The sequence below is a fragment of the Manis pentadactyla genome, chromosome 9 (assembly GCF_030020395.1).
Source record: "Manis pentadactyla isolate mManPen7 chromosome 9, mManPen7.hap1, whole genome shotgun sequence".
NCBI lineage: Eukaryota > Metazoa > Chordata > Mammalia > Pholidota > Manidae > Manis > Manis pentadactyla.
Window position 1 is genome coordinate 113,687,808 of NC_080027.1, and position 20,102 is coordinate 113,707,909.

Genomic DNA, 20,102 nt, shown 5'->3' on the forward strand with positions numbered 1-20,102 from the left:
ATGCTGTACTATGAGCTATTAAGAAACATCAATGAAAAATTCTAAAATGAGAAGCTAGCAATATAGGATTAATTCTCAAAATAAAATACAAACTTTCACTTAAAATATGCTGCAATTAGCATGATACCTCAATTACGTTTGAAAAATATTATGGGGCTCCATGAGAAAAAACTATCCTACTTCTTTTTATCTTTAGAAACCAGAGGCTACAATAAAATCCACAGTTGCTTATCAATACAATTAGAGATTAAATTTAATTAATCTAACAAATTTAACAAATCCCAATGGGCTTACAAGCATTAAAAGAAACAAACAAAAAACCCTGAGATTTTCTATCATTTGTTCAGTTCTCAATGTCATTATAAAACATTAATCTCAGAACTCATCATAACAGGATAAAAGAAAAGCAAAATAACCTACTTAAACTAAAATAATTAAAATTTGATGCATTAGTAATCCCAAGGATTTGAGCATTCCATCCAGCATTTTACAAACCCCGGATGACTGGCCAGCCTCGAGACTGAGAAAAAGATGACAGAGTGGGAAGGCAAAGCAGAAATCTCCCACAACACACCACAGAAACAACTACAGCAACTACAAATAACCATGCAAATGACCTGAAGACTGCAGGACAGACCACCTACACCTAGTAGAGAAGACCACATACAGAAGGGTAAAGTGGCAGAGCTGCCATCGAGCGGGACCCAAGCCCTTCCCTCAGCCCATCTACAAGCAGAAGATTGGGGAACTGAGCACAGAGGGGAGAAGCATGCAAGAACTCTGCACACCTGGCCCCAGAGATCTGCTCTGGGAACACTAGCCCACACTGCATTGGGCTTTGGTGTTTAAAGAGGCTGGACACCAGAGAGAGCTAGAGCACTCTGGAAGGCTGACACTCCAGCTGCCTGTGAAGGACAGGCACACTCCTTCAGTCCCACTGAGACCCAACACAGAGTTAGCAGTTTGAAAGGTTCATCAGAAGCAGTAAGGGTCCCAGAGGTGCAGGGGTTGGACAGAGATATCTCTGGAGGAGAAAGGGCAGGTGGACATTTCCTCGGCTCGGTTGGTTGGGTGCTTGCAAGAGCCATTCCACAACACTCCAATCCAGAAGGAATGGCATGAAATATTTTATATATTAAAATAGAAGGACCTTCAATCAAGAATCTTGTACCCAGCAGAGTTATCATACAAAATTGAAGGAGAGATTAAGTTTCTCAGATAAATGGAAGTTAACGCATTACACTGCCACTAAACCAGCCTTATGGGATATGTTAAAGGGACTTCTGTAGATGGAAATATTAAGCCTAAATATCATCAGTGCAAATAAGCCCACAATAAAGGCTGTAGACCAAATACTTAATCAGCAAGCATGAAGTTAAAAAACAGAAAAGAAGTATAATCAACAATACACAAAAGCAGTCATGGGATACACAAAAAATGCAATTTTAACACTTAATATAAAAGCATGAAGGAAGAATAATAATAAATAACAAGTACCTTTAGACTGTGTTCAAAACAGAGTGACCCAATAGACTGTGATACTTTTAAGAATCTATGAACCATGTGGTAATCAAAAGCCTAAGGCCCATAATAGATACACAAAAAAATTAAAAAAAAGAAATCCAATCACACTCAAGAAAACCATCAATAACAAGAGTCTAAGAGATGAAAAAAGTATCAGAGAGGAACTATAAAACAACCAGGATATAAGTAATAAAATGGCAATCAGTACACACCTATCAATAACTACGTTAAATATAAATGGACTGAGAGCAATCAAAAGACATACAGGGTGGCAGAATGGATAAAGAAATGAGGCCCATTTACATGTTGACAAGAGACTCATTTCAGACCTCAAGACACACAGATTCCAAGTGGAGGGATGGAAAAGGTATTTCATGCAAGTAATAGGGAGAAAAAAGCATGAGTAGCAGTACTTGTATCAGACAAAGTAGACTTTAAAACAAAGAAAGTAGCAAGAGACAAAGAAGGACATTACATAATAGTAAAGGGGTCAGTCCAACAAGAGGATAGAAGCACTACAAATATCTATGCATCCAACATAGGAGCAACTAAATAGTATAACAAATACTAACAGAACTAAGGGGACAGACAGGTTGCAACTCAAATCATATTAGGGGACTTTTGCACCCCACTTACATCAATGGCAAATCATCCAGACAGAAAATAAATAAGTAAACAAAGGTACTGAACACATTAGGTCAGATGGACTTAACAGATATATATAGGACAATCCACCCAAAAGCAGTAGGACACACAGTTTTCTCAAGTCTGTATAGAATGTTCCCTAGATTAGTCACATATTAGGACACAAAAAGAGCCTCAATAAATTAAAAAAGATTGTTATCAAGCAACTTCTCAGACCACAATGGTATGAAAGTAGAAATAAATTATGCAAACAAAAAAACCCACCAACACATAGAAACATGCTTCTAAATAATCAGTGATCAATGAACTATTCAATCAAGACATGGAGAAATCAAGCAATACATAGAGATTAATGAAAATAAAAATAGAACAGTTCAAAAACTTGTGGGATGCTCAAAAGCAGTTCTAGAGGGAAGTGCATAGCAATCAATGCAGGCTTCGTTAGAAACAAGAACAATCTCAAATAAACACTCTAAACTCACAATTAAATAAACTTGAAAAAGAACAAATAAAACCCAAAGTTAGTAGGAAGGACATAATAAAGATCATAGAAGAAATTAAATAGAAAAGAATAAAACAATAGAAGAAAAATCAATGAAACCAAGAGCTGGTTCTTTGATAAGATAAACAGAGTAGGCAAACCCCTAGCCAGACTTACCAAGAAAAAAAGAGGACACAAATAAAAATGAGAAATGAAAAAGGAATAGTTAAACTAATGCCACAGAAATACAAAGACTTATTAGATAATTCTATGGAAAATGTGAATAAATGGGACAGTCTAGAAGAAATGGTCAATTTCCTAGAAAAATACAACCCTCCAAGACTGACACAGAAGCAGCAGAAAATCTCAAAACAGACCAACTACCAGTAAGGGAACTGACTTGGTAATCCAAAAACTCCGAATAAACAAAAGTCTGGGACCAGATGGCTTCCCAGCTGAATTCTACTCATCTTTTAAAGAACAGCTAACACCCATCGTTCTTAAAGTATTCCAAGAGGCAGAAGAGGAGGGAATATTTCCACACTCATTGATGAGGCCCAAATCCCTCTAATACCAAAACTGGAAAAAGACACTACAAAAAAAAAAACAAAATTATAGACCTGTACCTGTGACAAACATAAACACAAAAATCCAATCAAACGTTAGCAAACTAAATTCAAAATTACATCAAAAGGATCATCCATCATGACCAAGTGGGATTTATTGCAGGGATGCAAGGATGGTACAATATTTGTAAAACAATCAATGTGATATACCATATTAACAAATAAAAGGATAAAAACCATATGATCACCTAAATAGATGCTGAGAAAGCACTTGAAATTCAACATATATCCATGATAAAAATTCTTAACAAAACAGGCATAGAGTGAATAACATAATAAACATAATCAACATAATAAAGGACATATATAACAAACCCACAGCTATCATCACACTCAATGGAGAAAAGCTGAAACCTTTTCCTCTAAGAGCAGCAACAAGAGCAGCAGTGGTGCCCACTCTCCCCACTTTGATATGACACAGCGCTGGAGGATCCAGCCACAGCATTCAGACAACACAAAGAGATAAAAGGCATCCAAACTGGTAAAGAAGAAGTTAAACTGTCACCACTTGCAGATGACATGACACTATATATATAAAAAACCCTAGAGTCCACAAAAGCTATTAGAACTAATAACTGGATTGAGAAAAGTTGCAGGACACATGATTAATATAGAGAAATCTGTTGCACTACTATATACTAACAATGAACTACCAGAAGAAGCAATCAGGAAAACAATGCCACTTACAATTGCATCAAAGAGAACAAAATACCTAGGAATAAACCTAAACAACGAGGTGAATGACCTATACTCTGAAAACTGTAATATAACTCATGAGAGAAATTAAAGATGACACAAATAAATGGAAATCTATCCTGTGCTTATGGATAGGAAGAATTAATATTGTCAAAATGGCCATCCTGCTCAAAGCAACTTACAGATTCAATGTAATCGCTATCATAATACCAATGTCATTTTCAGTGAACTGGAACAAATAATCCTAAAATTCATATTGAACCATGAAAGACACTGAATAGTCAAAGCAATCTTGAGAAGAAAAACCATGCTCCCTGACTTCAAGCTATACTACAAAGCTATAGTAATCAAAACTGTATGGTTCTGGCACAAGAATAGACCCATAGATCAATGGAATCGAATAGCAAGCCCAGATATAAACCCTATCATATATCTGCCAATTAATATACAATAAAGGAGCCATGAATATATACAATGTGGAAAAGACAGCCTCTTAATAACTGGTGTTGGGGAAACTGGACAGCTACATGTAAGAGAATGAAACTGGCTTACTGTCTAACTCCATACACAAAAGGCAACTCAAAATGGATCAAAGATCTAAATATAAGACATGAAACCACAAAACTCTTAGAAGAAAACATAGGCAGAAATCTTTTGAACATAAGTATGAACAACTTTTTCTCCTAGACACATCTCCTCAAGCAAGGGAAATAAAAAATGAAGAAGTGAGACTACATCAAACTAAAAAGCTCTGTATAGCAAAGGACACCATCAACACAACAAAAAGGCAACCTACACTATGGGAAAGTATATTCATAAATGATTTAACCAATAAAGGGTTAAAATCCAAAATACATAAAGAACTCATATGTCACAACACCAAAAAACCAAATAACCAGATTAAGAAAATGGGTGGAGGACCTGAACATTTTTTCCAAAGAAGAAATACAGATGGCCAAGAGGAACATGGAACATTACTAATCATCAGAGAACTGCAAATCAAAACCACAATGAGATATCACCTCATACCAGTCAGAATGGCCACTATCCAAAAGACAAAAAAATTACAAGTGTCTAAGAGGATGTGGAGAAAAGGAAACCCTTCTACACTGTTGGTAAAAAGTAAATTGGTGCACCAAATGTGGAAAGCAGTATGGAAGTTCCTCAAAAACTAAAAGTAGAAATACCATATCACCCAATAATTGTACTTCTAGGAATTTACTCAAGGAAAAGAAAATCCCTGATTCAAAAAGATACATGTATCCCTATGTTTATGGCCACATTATTTATAATAGTTAAGATATGGAAGCAACCAAAGTGTCCATAAATAGATGAATGGATAAAGAGTGGTACATATATACAATAGAATACTGTTCAGCCATTAAAAAAGAAAGAAATCCTGACATTTGGGTCAACATGGGTGACCCTCAAGGGTATTAAGCTAAGTGAAATAAGCCAGGTGGAAAAAGACAAAAACCATATGATTTCACTTTTTTATGGAATGTAAAAATGAAACAAAATGAACAAAATAGTAGACTCATAGACACTGAGAAGTGATTTGTGGTTACCATGGAGGAGGGGTTGGGGTAGGTGGGTGAGGGGATAAAGGGGAACAAGTTCTCAATCATAATGTAGGTTGGTCATGAGGAAAGTACTACAGCATGGAGAATATTGCCAATGATCCTGCAGTGTCTTTCTGTGTTGACAGATAGTAACTGCACTAGTGGAGCTGAGGATTTAATAACATGGGTTAACTGTTGAACCACTGTGTTGTATACTTGAAACTAATATTGGTAAGATTGTGTTTGTCAACTGTACATCAATTAAATAAAAATGACAAAAGCCAAAAACCACTGGATGATTTCAAGCCAAATTTTACCTCCTGCTCTCCATCATTTTCATCATCATCATCTTCTTCATCATCACTGTCAATTACAATGACATCATCTCCTTTGCCTTGGCCATCTTGGGATGAAGTTGTTTGCTGATCTGACTGAAGGGGTCCAAGGTCTATTTGTAGAGATTGAGATGTTTCTTCACTGTCTTCCATTGGAGTATAATCTCCCTGGGTGACTCCCTTTAAAATATTTTTTTTTTAAATCAAAAATTAAAACATTTTTCAGTCAAGTATACCCAAAATTGTCAGTGAATTACTGCAGATCTAAGTAAAAACCAAAAAATACCTATGGACTAGTAACATTTTATGTTAAAAATATGGTTTTCATAACCAGCTACATGCTAAAGAAGATAAATCTTTGTCTAATTCAAAGATCTAAATATAAGACATGAAACCACAAAACTCTTAGAAGAAAACATAGGCAAAAATCTCTTGAATATAAGCATGAGCAACTTTTTAAAAATTTCTTTTTAAATTAAAAAAATTTCTTTTAAAAATTTTATATTTCTTTACTGTCTTCCTACAGACAAACTGTTATAAATGTCACCGGGTAATTCTCCAATAAAAAAGGGAAAAAATATATACAGATATATGTGTTCAAAACTACCAGTGTGGTATACTGTAGACCAGTGTTGGTCTGATAGAAACATAATGTAATACACAATGTGATTCACATTGTCTATTTTAAATTTTCTAGTAGTCACTTAAAATCAAAAAAGAAAAGGAAACAGGTGAAATCAATTAATCATAATATATTCAAAATATCATGTCAATATATAACCAATGTAAAATTATTAACCAGATATTCTACATTGCAGAATTTGTAATAACCTTTCAAAATCCAATGTATGTGTTACACTCAGAGCATATTTCAATTTAGACTAGCCATATTTCAAGTGCTTAACAGCCAATGTGGTTAGCTGATAGCACAAGTATAGACCAAAGACAGAAAAAGAATATCCATAGAATATCCTGCAAAATATTATTAAATTTTTTTCTCCAAATCAGAAATAGTCTAGAAAACACACTAAATAAACTATTTATCATTGCAACCCCCCCAAAAAACACTCTATCCTAAGCCTTCAAACCACATTAAGGATAACAAATATAAAAATAATTCTTTGCTCAATCTAACTTCGCAATGCCATGTTGGTAGCCACTGAAATGAACTGTAATTTTAACTTTATTTTGATATTTTGTTGTAAAAAAATTAAGTGTCTACTTTTTGGTTAAGCATTCACAAAATCTATTCTTTATACAAGCAAGAAACAATCTCTTGTGAATTAAGTCATTCATAAAGATTATGTTTACTGTAGCAGAAAAAAATGAGTCATGGAATAATTAAAAATGTGACTCAAAGTGATATGCTTATTTCAAGAAAATCAAACTTAAAAGGAACATCTGCTTCACTGCCAAAAAACTAGAAAAATGAACTGTTACATATCCAGTAGGTAGTGCTGGAAGTGGAATGGAAAGCTAAAGGGCATTTCTGAGTCACAGACAACTTTGCCATTTTCAAGAAAAAGATTTACAGAGAATATTTAGTGTACTTTATCCAAGTCTGGCAATAATATAGAAATCCACAAATTATTTCAAAATTATGATGTTCCTCAAAATATGACACTTTCTTAAAGATACATGAAATATGTCATTTAAAATACTCTGAATTCATTTTGAAGGTTTAGTTTTGTTTTTAGCCAAGCAAAACAGGAAAAATAACAAAATTAATGCATTTTAAGAACCTAAAATTTACTTGCAATCTATGGTTATTTATGATTAGTTTGAGACATTCCTTAACTCTACAGAAATGATTTTAGAATAAAATGATCTTGACATTTTATACAGACAGAAGGCACTGTTTCACGCTTAAGAGAACAACTGGAAACCAGACAACCTGAGTTCAAATTCCAGGTCTAATGCTATAAGAACCTGGTTATGCTACTTATCAGAGCATCAGTTCCTTCACATAAAAAATAGGGCTGATGTGATGATTAGTTGATAAATGCAAATTTCTTAGAATAACATTTGACATATAGTAATAAGTTCTGTATTAACCATTAATAGTTAAACTATTAATATTACTATGAGTTCTCAATCTGTGGAGCAGAGAGATAAAAATAAATAATATTTTGAGTGCCGATATGTGGCAGGTACTAATTTAGGAACATTATTAAAAAGTATTATTCCAACAGATGGGAAGATTGAGCTTTAGAGAGAACTGATTAATGGCTTGCTTTTAAATCACACAGCTTCTAAGTGGTAGAGTCAGGAATGGAACCTCAAGTTTCGTAGCTTAAGCATTTATGCATTTCATTTGTGAGGCTGCCGCTGGAGAAACCTCAATGAGGGTTCAAAATATAAAGATGGGTACAAATTCAATTCATTTCACAGATTACTTTAATTCAGTAAGGGAAGGAGGAATTGAACAGAACAAGAGGATCACTGAATGGGGCAGTAGTGGATTAACTCAAGACTCAACCAGCACTTGTCCTTCTTAATAATTAAGAGTGGATGATCTTTACTTGTGATAACTCTTAGCTTGGAGAAATCTGTCCCAAGAATGAGCAAAAACATGTCTTTAATCAAGTTTATGAGGCAGATACTAATTAGGAGTAAAACAAAGCAGAAATTGCACTGGTAATTCTAGTATTTCATTAAATATAAAAGCAGCATGTTAAAAAAAAAATCCAAATAATATTTCACTTCATCAAAGTTAATTCCATTCATTAAAAGCCACAATTAGTTACTTTAAATATGTTTTACTTACTTCTCCAATGGAATCTTGAGAATCTTGGTTGTATGCCTGAGTCTCTGCCTCTCCATCTGTACTTTCTTCTGCCATAACTTCTTCCTGAATCATAATAAAATTGTTTTAACCGTATCAGTTCACTAGATGATGGGTCACCTGTTCAGCTAGTTCTCCCTATAAAACTCAAATTTGTAATATTATGAAACTGTATATCAGATTTGCTAATTTATATTTAACTTAGTATAATCAATCATACTCTTCTTTAGTATATACAAAATAAGGTTTATGAACATTGATTAAATATATACTAATGAAATTAATGTCTGATAGTAAAGTTTAGTTCATTACTACTTAGCCTTGACAATAGAAGATAAAAGATTATAGTTTTGGTTCATCTGAGAAAAAGATGACAGATAAAAGTTTAAAATGTCCATGAAAAATAAACTTCCTTATTATTCAAATTAAAAAGAAATTGGAATGGAATTCAACTTCTGTTTTTATAGCTGTGATTTTTAAGTTGAAATGGGAACTAATTCAATTAAAGATATGTGAAGAATATAAACATTGTTGGCAACAGCAACAATAACTGGCTGTCAGCACAGAAACTCTGTAGTAAGTACAACAACCGAGTGTTCTAGATAACGGATTTTAGCCCCAAAAGGTCCATTCACCTAATAATGCTGTAACTGAAAGAATACCTTAGCTCTACCGGAAGAAGTAAAAATAAACAGAAAGACCTTTACACACCTCAGTTCCTACTGGTGTAACACTTTTCAACTTTTTTGGAAGAGGCATTTCCACGGTATCATCAGAGACTTGGTCTGACGCTTCTACGGTGCTATCCTCTTCCTCGTCTCGTGTACGCTTTGGCAAAGAAGAACTTGGGGTAGCTGAAACTTTGAAATTACAGAGTTTAAACCTTGAATTACAGCAAGATACTTAATTAGACCAAGTTACATTTTAAAACATTTTGATCATTTAACTAAAGAAAGACATAGTAAACACTTAATTGGACAGATCAACATAATTTATTTCTGCTAATCTATGTGTGAGCAAAGAGCAATTTAAACTCTGAATCGATGGTCTTATACTATCAACCTAATCTTTAGTTAAAACAGCTGATCAACTTTCATAGGAATAGATCTGATTCACTCTAACTACACTGATAATTGCTATTGATGAAGTTTACACAGGGTCTTCTATAGTTTGTAAAACCCAATATTCCTTGGATAAAAAAATTTATACTCTATGTTTAGATTTGAAAATCCTTATATGGTCTTCTCTTAGATGTCTTTTAGTTCTCAGGACCTGTTTCAAGTTACATGTAGTATGTTGTTATTAAAATAAGTCAGAAGTATCTGCAGGGGAAGGAAGAGCTTAATGACAAAAACAAATGACCTAAAATAGAATTCACTCAGTAAACATGAAGTGTCAGGAATATATTCATCCATTCTAATGCTATAAAACATGTTCAAAAAACAGTCAAGATACATATTATATCCAAGGCTATAAATGGACAAGTCTACCCGAAGTTCATTTTAAAATCAACCTTACCAGTGCCAAACACTGCTGTGGAAGTAGAAGGCCGCTCAACCGGTGAGCTCTGAACAACCTCTACTATGTTTGGGGATAGCTCCTGATTTGCAGGCTCAATCTGAGGATGACTCTGTTGGGTGGGTTGCACAAAAGCCGTAGCCTGTGTTTGTTGCTGAACAGTTAAAATGGGTTGAGGGATAGAAGGCTGGACATTAGGACTAGTGGAACGAACAGAACCACTTGTGCTTCCAAAAACTGGAACATGTTCCACAGGTCCTTCTGACTGCATAGCTGAAAAATAATTATGATAATATTTAATACATTAAGTCCTCTATTCTTACTAAAGCTGTAATTACCTTTCCCTACTCAGTGTCATAGGTGACATTTTGCATAGTTATTTGTGTACTTATCTGAACACTCCTTATGCAAAAACACTGTGGGCAAATATAAGGTAATTATGTGTTTTTCTATTGCCCATGTGACTGATATGGTCGTGTGCAGTAAATTGTTGGGTGAATTAAATAAATATATATCTGAAACTGTTTTTGGGTTTTTCAATTTAAATTATAACTAAGTAAATGAAATTGAGAAGCTCAAAGATAAATTATAAATTTTTATTAAGCATCATGTTTTTAATTGATACAAAATGAACATTAAGTATAATTGGTGATATATCTGATCATTTTATTGAACATAGCTGAAATCAAATATTCTGTACTTTCATAGCATATACACATATTACATATTTCTGAACACTTGAATAATATACTGAATGTCAGTATTTAAGAAAAGAATCTAAAGAAACTGCATTTAATAAAGTTTTACTGAACACCTACCTTAGGACTGAGTAAAGGGATTAAACAATGAAAAACACTATTCTTACTCCTTAAGGAGCTCAATGCAGCGGAATAAAAAGCCATGCATTCAACTGAATAAAATGTAGTTTGTAATTGCTGTTAATGGGTAAGAAAGTACCATGAGAACAAAGTGGAGAAAGTAATTAAATTGTCAGTTTCAGTGAAAAAGCGATTATTAGGTTGAACTAGTGATTTACTATAGTTTACCCAGAATGGGTTTCATATCTTTCTTAGCCATTAGAAATGAAAACTTGGGCCTTGGAAAACATACCACATATTTATAAGGGTGTATTCCCCCTTCGTTAGCTTAAAAAAAAGCAGGAAGGGAGGGAGGGAGTAGATCTGATGCATTAACAAGTACCTTGGGAGATAGACTCTTGAAAATATGATATGCCCACTTGCACTATTTGACTTCAGCTTTAGTAGAAGCCTCAATTATCCTTCTCAATAAATCTAAATAAGTAGTCAATCTAATTAGATCTGCATTATTTAACTTACCTTCTTGTGATTCCACTTGTGTAGTGGGCATCACTGTAGCTGTTGGAGTAGTAGTAGGATTTGTAACAGTTGCAGGTGTAACCATTGGGCGGATACTAGCCCTAGGTGTTGACTTATTTCCAGCCATAGCAGCAGCTGTGACTTTACTTGGAGTAGATACAACAGGAGTTGGCTTGATATTGGCTGTTGGTGGGTCTGATGTGCTAGCACTTACAGAAGGGAAAACGCAAGAAAAATGATTCATGAAAAATTACTACAAATATTCCTTATCAAGTACATACACTTCACCAAAAGTAAAGCACATATACTTCCTGAAAGGAGTGTTCAGAAAGTATGACTTTAATATGAGTTCAGACCTTGTTAATTCTGTTTTCCTAACACTGCTTTCGGTAGACTTTTTGACAAATAAAGGGAAGAAAAAATTAGACAATATGTTTAGATTTGAAAATCCTTTGTTTATTCACTACATATTTCAAAACTCCTTTTGAAGAGGTTTTGAATGTAACCACTAAAAATTGTTCAGGAAAATGCTCTGCAGTGGTGTATCCTGATAATGTAGGATGTATTCAACTATAAATCACTGAACCCAAGTCTCAGCCTGGCCTCTTATTATATTTGCTATCATATAACATCACAGGAAAAACGAGTAGCCTATCTTAGAAGTCAAACACAAACTAAAAGAGAAAAGATGTTTTCTTTGCCACAAAGTTCTGCCTGATAGGAACAAAATTATGCTGAAAACAAGAATTATCGAAAAAAAAGAAAATTGGCAACTACATGATGCCGTTTTGCATGGAAAAACAGTATGTATTTTTATAATAGGTACAGATGTGTTTTCTCCCCAAAGATTACTCTCTTGTTAGAAATTTAAAAGAAAACAGGTAACAGACGGTAGAAGAATTAAAACTTACATTCCTCTTTCACCAGAAGCTGGAGTTGTCTTCAATGTGATCTGTCTCTGCTGTTCTGGGACCTATATATAAAAAGAAAAGTATGTATTATTTTGCTTACTCAAGATTCCACTAAATAATGCCATCAAAACATTTTACTTTTGTTAACTCTCTGTATATTCTGTTTAGTTGAAATTCATTCTGACAGAAGCCCAGAGATCTCAGACACCTTCAAAGATAAAATGATTTTTCATTTGAACAGAATTAGTTAATCACCTTATTAGTAGGTTCTTGAGGTTCATCTCTCTGCTCAAGGTGTCTCTCTTGATGCTCCCTGAGTTCTCTCTCCAAGCGACTAATTCGACCTTCATACTGGGACTTAAGGGCAGTCATACGAACATCCAATTCATCTTTCTGCTGATCTAAAGCTCCATTCCTTTGTTTAAGCTCCTCATTTTCTTTAGTTAGCTGATCTTTCACACCTAAGTAAGCATGTGATTCTCTTAAAATTACACAATCAAACATTGGAAACAAAGAATTTTTATGTGCCTGATAGGTACCCAAAAGTCATTATCAGATTACATTCCTGAGTTTTAACATCTACAATTCTGACACACTATGTATCTCAATAAGCAAGGTCCTAGAATATTCATATTGATCAGTCCAATATAAAACATACTCCAACATAAAATATAAATGTATTATTAAATATAAGGATATTCTGAATTGTAAAATTTTCACTTCAAATAATCTATAGCATATACTCAAAACAATTTAGTAACTACTTTTTTACAAATCAATTTGCTGGGACACTATCTTACCAATTAAAAAAATGCTCATAATAAAAACCAACTGATTTAGAATTTTACCTATTAAGCAGACTAGCAAAAAAGGTGCAGTAAGGCCCAGAGTGCAGCAACACAGGGTTCCGCATAAATCTGACATGATATTCCACAGAAGGGCTAGAGGAGCCCTCAGTGAAGTGAGGCATAAAAAAAGTCACTGGGTTGATAAGATCCATTGCTGTTTAGGAATTTATAGAAGACCTCTGTATAATACACTGTACCCAAAAGATCTCCATCAGAAGACAGTAACAATTACACAAAAAAGCAGAAGCATCTATTAACGGTTAACAATTAAGAAAGATTTCACAAATAAATCAAGGACATCCTAATCACATGAAAATCAAGACTGCTCTAATTTTATGTCTAATTAAATGAACCTAATATTTAAAGCACACAAATGGAAATCGTTTTTTAATTAACTTTTTTCCTTTCTCGTTTAAGCCCATTTTATTAAATAAGCAACTTTCATTATGAAGTTCAAACCTTAACACATAACAAAATTTACCAGCTAAATGTGCAATTTTTGATTTTGCTGCTACAATGGCCTTTCTTGTTTTCTCTTCCTTTTCAGTTATCTGCTGTCGGAGCTGTTCCTCCTGAGCGGTTCTGTCTTGAAGGTCCTGACGAAGCCGTGTAAGTTCAGATTGAAGCTGAACAGTCTGTTCCTGAAGATTTCTTGCTTCTGTCTCTTTTTCAGATAATGTCTTTTAAAGGAAAGCAAAGTATTTACCATTGCAATTCAATTAAATCAGTATAAACTGAATGCCCTACAGAGTTACAAGGTAAAAGTTATTAATTTCCTTATTTAGATTAAATGGAATTATAAACATAATATGGTGGTCAAGACATTTTAATAGACAGTTGAAGATAATTAGATACTATTTACATACATGATTCATTCAAAATAAAAATAAAATATATACATTTCCATATGTAAGGGAAAGTAGTTAAGTGTTTGGCACATATTTCTTTATGTATTCAACAAAGAAAGAATTAGGGACATGCACTTTCACTGCTCATACCTTCTGCAGATTCTCTACTTGACTCTCCAGTGACTTTGCCTTTGTTTCAGCTTGGCTGAGGGTTTCTTTGAGCTCCTGCATTTCTTGGACTGAGACATGCTGTTCCTGATGCTCTCCAGAAGACTGAGCTGAAGTCTCCATGACCTAAGATGACAAACAGCAATATACTTCCACACTTGTATTCAATAATTTCACTTCTGAAAGTTCACCTAAGGAAATAATCATAACTATGCAAACATACATATCTTTAAGGAGATTCATAAATAATTTTCTATAGGACAACTTTAATGTCTGAAAGTAAGGTATTCATTAAGTTAGGGCTTTCCATACAACTGGGTATTAAATAGCTAATCAAAATGATGCTGCATTATAGACGAATGTTTGACACAACAGAAATATATTTTCACAATAATGAATAAAGTGAAAAGCAAGCTATACATGGTCTTATTGCTTGGAAAAACACATTACACATTTGCAAAGAAAAGCATACTAAAGTGCTAACAGTGGTTAACACTGAGGAGTAAGAATTTCCCATTTTTTTGTTTATATATTTTCTAACCTAATGTGCTAAATATGCAATTAAGTCAATATACAAGTTCTTAACCTTTGAAAATTAACTCAAGATTCAAAATATAATAAGGATTTTAAAATTCTTTTTGCTAGATGGTTAACATTAAGTTACTTATTCAAAACTATAACAAAACCTACTTAATTATAAAGAGCTACCATTTTTTGATATATGCAATTTTCATCAGCATGAGTTACAAGAACATAGTTTTGAAAAGGCACAATATTTGAAATTGGAAAACTGAACTAAAATACCTAGTATTTACTAAAATTTCTTTATGAATTGATAATGTTCTTCAGGACACCTTAAAAAGCTAATTTTAAGCCAAACAGATATCATACATAAATTTACATTCATGTTTAGAATCTAAAAACCACTAATCAAAATGATTAAGACTTCTGTGAGTCATTTTAATATATACTACATACATACAATTATATGTATATTCTTATATATGTAAGTTTATGTATATTTCTACATACATAAAACTATAAATTGTGTATGAAAATATGTTAAATATACATATATTAAAAAATCATTTCAAAATACCTTATCTTGTTGTGCTTTAAGTTCTTCATACTGAGTTTTGTACCTACGTCCAATTTTCTTGACTTGAGTAATAGTTTTGACTTTTTCTTGGATATCAATTACTTTAGCATCTAAGTCCTTCTGGATGGTCTCCTTTTCAGCTCTTACTTTATTTAAATCTTCCTTTAGACTCTGGATTAAATTCTGGTTGTTAGTCAAAGATGCATTTGATCTAACAAGAAAAAGGGTGAAGAAGAAACAAATACAAGAGAATTTTTTCAAATTCTAAAATCCTTTAGTTTACATTTTTATTGTATTCAGTTTTGTTACATTTTTTATTTTAAAATCCTAAAACACACACTACTGAGCAACAACTGATTATACAGCATACAGTTTCAGAGTAATCAAGTTAGAGTACACAGATTTTAATCCACATCTGCTTGGTAGCAAAATCTGTAATCTTTTCCCTGTATTGGTGTTGAGATTTGTAATATGTTAAGATTTGTAAGCCACATACAATCTTTGTTATATGTTCTTCTGTTTTAACAATGTTTTAAAAATGTAAAAACAAAAATCATTCTTGGCTTATATGCTGCACAAAAACAGGCCTGAGGGTAGTTTGTTAACCCCTTTACTTTTTTTTTTGGTATTAATCTACAATTACACGAAGAACATTATGTTTACTAGGCGCCCCCCTTCACCAAGTCCCCCCCACAAACCCCACTACGGTCACTGTCCATCAGCGTAGTAAGATGCTGCTGAATCCCTACTCATCTTCTCTGTGCTGCACAGCCCTCCACATGCCCCCCTCATTACACATGCTAATCGTAAAGCCTCCTTTCTTTTTGCCCGCCCTTATCCCTCCCTTCCCACCCATCCTCCTCAGTCCCTTTCCCTTTGGTAACTGTTAGTCCATTCTTGGGTTCTGTGATTGTGCTGCTGTTTTGTTCCTTCAGTTTTTCTTTGTTCTTATACTCCACATATGAGTGAAATCATTTGGTATTTGTCTCTCTCTGCCTGGCTTATTTCACTGAGCATTACACCCTCTAGCTCCATCCATCTTACTGCAAATGGTAGGATTTGTTTTCTTCTTATGGCTGAATAATATTCCATTGTGTATATGTACCACATCTTCTTTATCCATTCATCTACTGATGGACACTTAGGTTGCTTCCATTTCTTGGCTATTGTAAATAGTGCTGCGATAAACATAGGGGTGCATCTGTCTTTTTCAAACTGGGCTGCTGCATTCTTAGGGTAAATTCCTAGAAGTGGAATTTCTGGGTCAAAAGGTATTTCTATTTTGAGCATTTTGAGGAATCTCCATACTGCTTTCCATAATGGTTGAACTAATTTACATTCCTACCAGCAGTGTAGGAAGGTCCCCGTTTCTCCACAACCTAGCCAACATTTGTTGTTTGTCTTTTGGATGGTGGTGATCCTTACTGGTGTGAGGTGATATCTCTTTGTGGTTTTAATTTGCATTTCTCTGATGACAAGCTATGTGGAGCATCTTTTCATGTGTCTGTTGGCCATCTGTATTTCTTCTTTAGAGAACTGTCTATTCAGATCCTCTGCCCATTTTTTAATTGGATTATTTGCTTTTTGTATGTTGAGGTGCATGAGCTCTTTATATATTTTGGATGTCAGCCCTTTATCGGATCTGTTATTTATGAATATATTCTCCTATACTGTAGGATACCTTTTTGTTCTATTGATGGTGTCCTTTGCTGTACAGAAGCTTTTCAGCTCGATAAATCCCACTTGTTCATTTTTGCTTTTGTTTCCCTTGCCTGGGGAGATATGCTCATGAAGAAGTCGCTCATGTTTATGTCCAAAATATTTTTGCCAATGTTTTTTTTCTAAGAGTTTTATGGTTTCATGACTTATATCCAGGTCTTTGATCCATTTTGAATTTACTTTTGTGTTTGGGGTTAGACAGTGATCCAGTTTCATTCTCTTACATGTAGCTGTCCAGCTCTGCCAGCACCATCTTTTGAAGAGACTGTCATTTCCCCATTGCATGTCCATGGCTCCTTTATTAAATATTAATTGACCATATATGTTTGGGTTAATGTTTGGAGTCTTTATTCTGTTTCACTGGTCTGTGGCACTCTTCTTGTGCTAGTACCAAATTGTCTTGATTACTGTGGCTTTGTAGTAGAACTTGAAATTGGGGAGTGAGATCCCCCCCAGTTTATTCTTCCTTCTCAGTTTTGCTTTGGCTATTCGGGGTCTTTGGTGGTTCCATATGAATTTTAGAACTATTTGTTCCAGTTAGTTGAAGAATGCTGTTGGTAATTTGATAGGGATTGCATCGAATCTGTATATTGCTTTGGGCAGGATGGCCATTTTGATGATATTAATTCTTCCTAGACAGGAGCATGGGATGAGTTTCCATTTGTTAGTGAGCTCTTTAATTTCTCTTAAGAGTGTCCTGTAGTTTTCAGGGTATAGGTCTTTCATTTCCTTGGTTAGGTTTATTCCTAGGTATTCTATTCTTTTTGATGCTATTGTGAATGGAATTGTTTTCCTGATTCCTCTTTCTATTAGTTCATTGTTATTGTATAGGAAAGCCACAGAATTCTGTGTGTTAATTTTGTATCCTGCAACTTTGCTGAATTCTGGTATTAGTTCTAGTAGTTTTGGATTGGAGTCTTTAGGGTTTTTTATGTACAATATCATGTCATATGCAAATAGCGACAGTTTAACTTCTTCTTTACCAATCTGGATTCCTTGTATTTCTTTGTTTTGTCTAATTGCCATGGCTAGGACCTCCAGTACTATGTTGAATAACAGTGGCCCTTTACTTTTTATCATGAACTGAACTTGAAATCAGATTACCTGAATTGAGTATGGGTTTAACAACTACTAACTCTGTAACCTTGGGTATCTTTCTGTATCTTAGTTTCTTTATCTTTACAATTAAGTATTATTATTTCTCTTACTTAAAATGCCAGACTATTGTTTGAAAAAAGTAAGAGGTAAGAGACTATATATGACAATAATTTGTAAGCTGTTAAGCTTTCTATAAATAGGGGCTATGACATGGACAAGTACTACTAAAGCTTACATACAGTAAACCAGAAATATTAATTTTACCACTAAATTTCTTATCTTTAAAAGGGTAACACTTCACTGTAAGTTCACTAAAAAAGAGTTTTAATTTAAAGACTTTCTTTATTACGAAATTCTAGATTCATGAATACCTGCTAACCAAAAGAAAAAGAAAAACCTACTTAACAAAAGTTATTTTGACCACTTAGAAAATACATTTAGCTTTAGACTCACACCAACTGTGTAGTTTAAGAAAACAGTAATATAGATAAATAATTCATATATGAGGGCATAAAATTACATGCTTTTCTCTGCAAGGTGATAAAGGGAGACACATGTTAAGTACTCTAGCACTTCCCATTCTTTCTAAAATCAGGAAGCATAGAGCAGACCTAATATTTTATGTATTATATACAATTTAAGACTTATTTCCATATACCTTGCGATTTCAGCTTTAAGTCTTCCAATTTCTTCAGTCAACTGCTGAATTCGCTTAATATGAACTTCCTTTTCAGAAAGGAGCTTCCGATATTCTTCTGTATCTGGATCTTTCTGTTGACTTACTAGATGCTAGAACAGCAAAAATGCATAATACGGTTTTGTAGGTTTTATGAAACTAATGTGCTGTAATAAAGTAAGCAGAGTATCTGTGTTTAGATACGAGGTATCTTGCATTCATAGTGATCAAGCACCGAACTGCATGATAAAAACTTTGTTTGTTTAGCTAAGAAGTCTAGCCAAAATGTACGGGGAAAATAAACATCATTAACTTTTCATTATTTTTTCATAGTTGCTAACATTTCACAACAGTTACAGTGGAACCAAATAAAGGGATCTGAAGAACCCACAAGCTTTTAACATTAAATACCTAATTAAATACAGTGAGATTTACAAGGAAAGAATGGATGCAATGCATTACAATCTAAAATACAAAAATATCTTAAATGTAATTGATTCCATGAACCAGGAAAGAAGGCAGGACAATTCAACATAAATATGTCTAGACTTGGGCAGATTATTCTCCTTTCTTGATTTTTCAGATTGCTTGTTGAATAAAAACACGAATAAATGAGCTCTAAAATTCTGTAATCCTATTCAGTTAATAATGGTTACCATTCTAGAGCATTTTCTAGATGCTAGGTACTGGTAAATTGATGTATACTTATTATTTTTGTAACATGAAGAGTGGTATTATGCCTTCCTTTGTGAAAATAAGAAAAACTGGCTTAGAAAAACCAAGAAACTAAAAAACTGCATAACTAGTATGATACAGGGCAGATTTCTGACTTTTTTTGTTTGAGTGTAGAGCTGATGTTTCTACTCATACTATATGCTATGGTTTTGTCTCCCCTGAAAGGTTCCCATGAACAAGTCTTTTTAAAGTGCCTTAATAAACTATATAAATCCATTTTTCAAGTATCTTAAAAACAAGGTGAAATATTTTCAAGTGTTTTAAAGACAAAGTGAAAGCCAAAATTTGGAATTAAAAGAAGTAAAATAGCCATTTAAAAAAAATATAGAAACAGAAACATAAAAATTTAAAAATTGAGTTGTAAGTTTTAACATGTCATATATGTACATGTAACATACTAGACTTTCACTGATAAACACAGTGATTTTCACTAGTACTTCACATAATTTTACCCCTTGAATCTTACCCTATTATTAAAATCAACACGTTTC

General features: G+C 33.6%; 1 protein-coding gene across 1 annotated transcript in view; it reads right to left on the bottom strand.

Moving 5' to 3' along the window:
- The window catches only part of TPR (translocated promoter region, nuclear basket protein), a 78,806-nt gene that overhangs the window by 19,508 nt on the left and 39,196 nt on the right, over nucleotides 1-20,102 (bottom strand). Inside the window, exons 30-40 of the mRNA XM_036912546.2 lie at nucleotides 18,859-18,989; nucleotides 15,384-15,594; nucleotides 14,267-14,410; nucleotides 13,750-13,948; nucleotides 12,676-12,881; nucleotides 12,421-12,482; nucleotides 11,510-11,718; nucleotides 10,173-10,445; nucleotides 9,366-9,514; nucleotides 8,637-8,720; nucleotides 5,852-6,049 (exon numbers count right to left, since the gene is read on the bottom strand). Of these exons, the coding sequence (XP_036768441.2) occupies nucleotides 5,852-6,049; nucleotides 8,637-8,720; nucleotides 9,366-9,514; nucleotides 10,173-10,445; nucleotides 11,510-11,718; nucleotides 12,421-12,482; nucleotides 12,676-12,881; nucleotides 13,750-13,948; nucleotides 14,267-14,410; nucleotides 15,384-15,594; nucleotides 18,859-18,989 (1,866 nt within the window). The remainder of the gene's footprint in view (nucleotides 1-5,851; nucleotides 6,050-8,636; nucleotides 8,721-9,365; nucleotides 9,515-10,172; nucleotides 10,446-11,509; nucleotides 11,719-12,420; nucleotides 12,483-12,675; nucleotides 12,882-13,749; nucleotides 13,949-14,266; nucleotides 14,411-15,383; nucleotides 15,595-18,858; nucleotides 18,990-20,102) is intronic.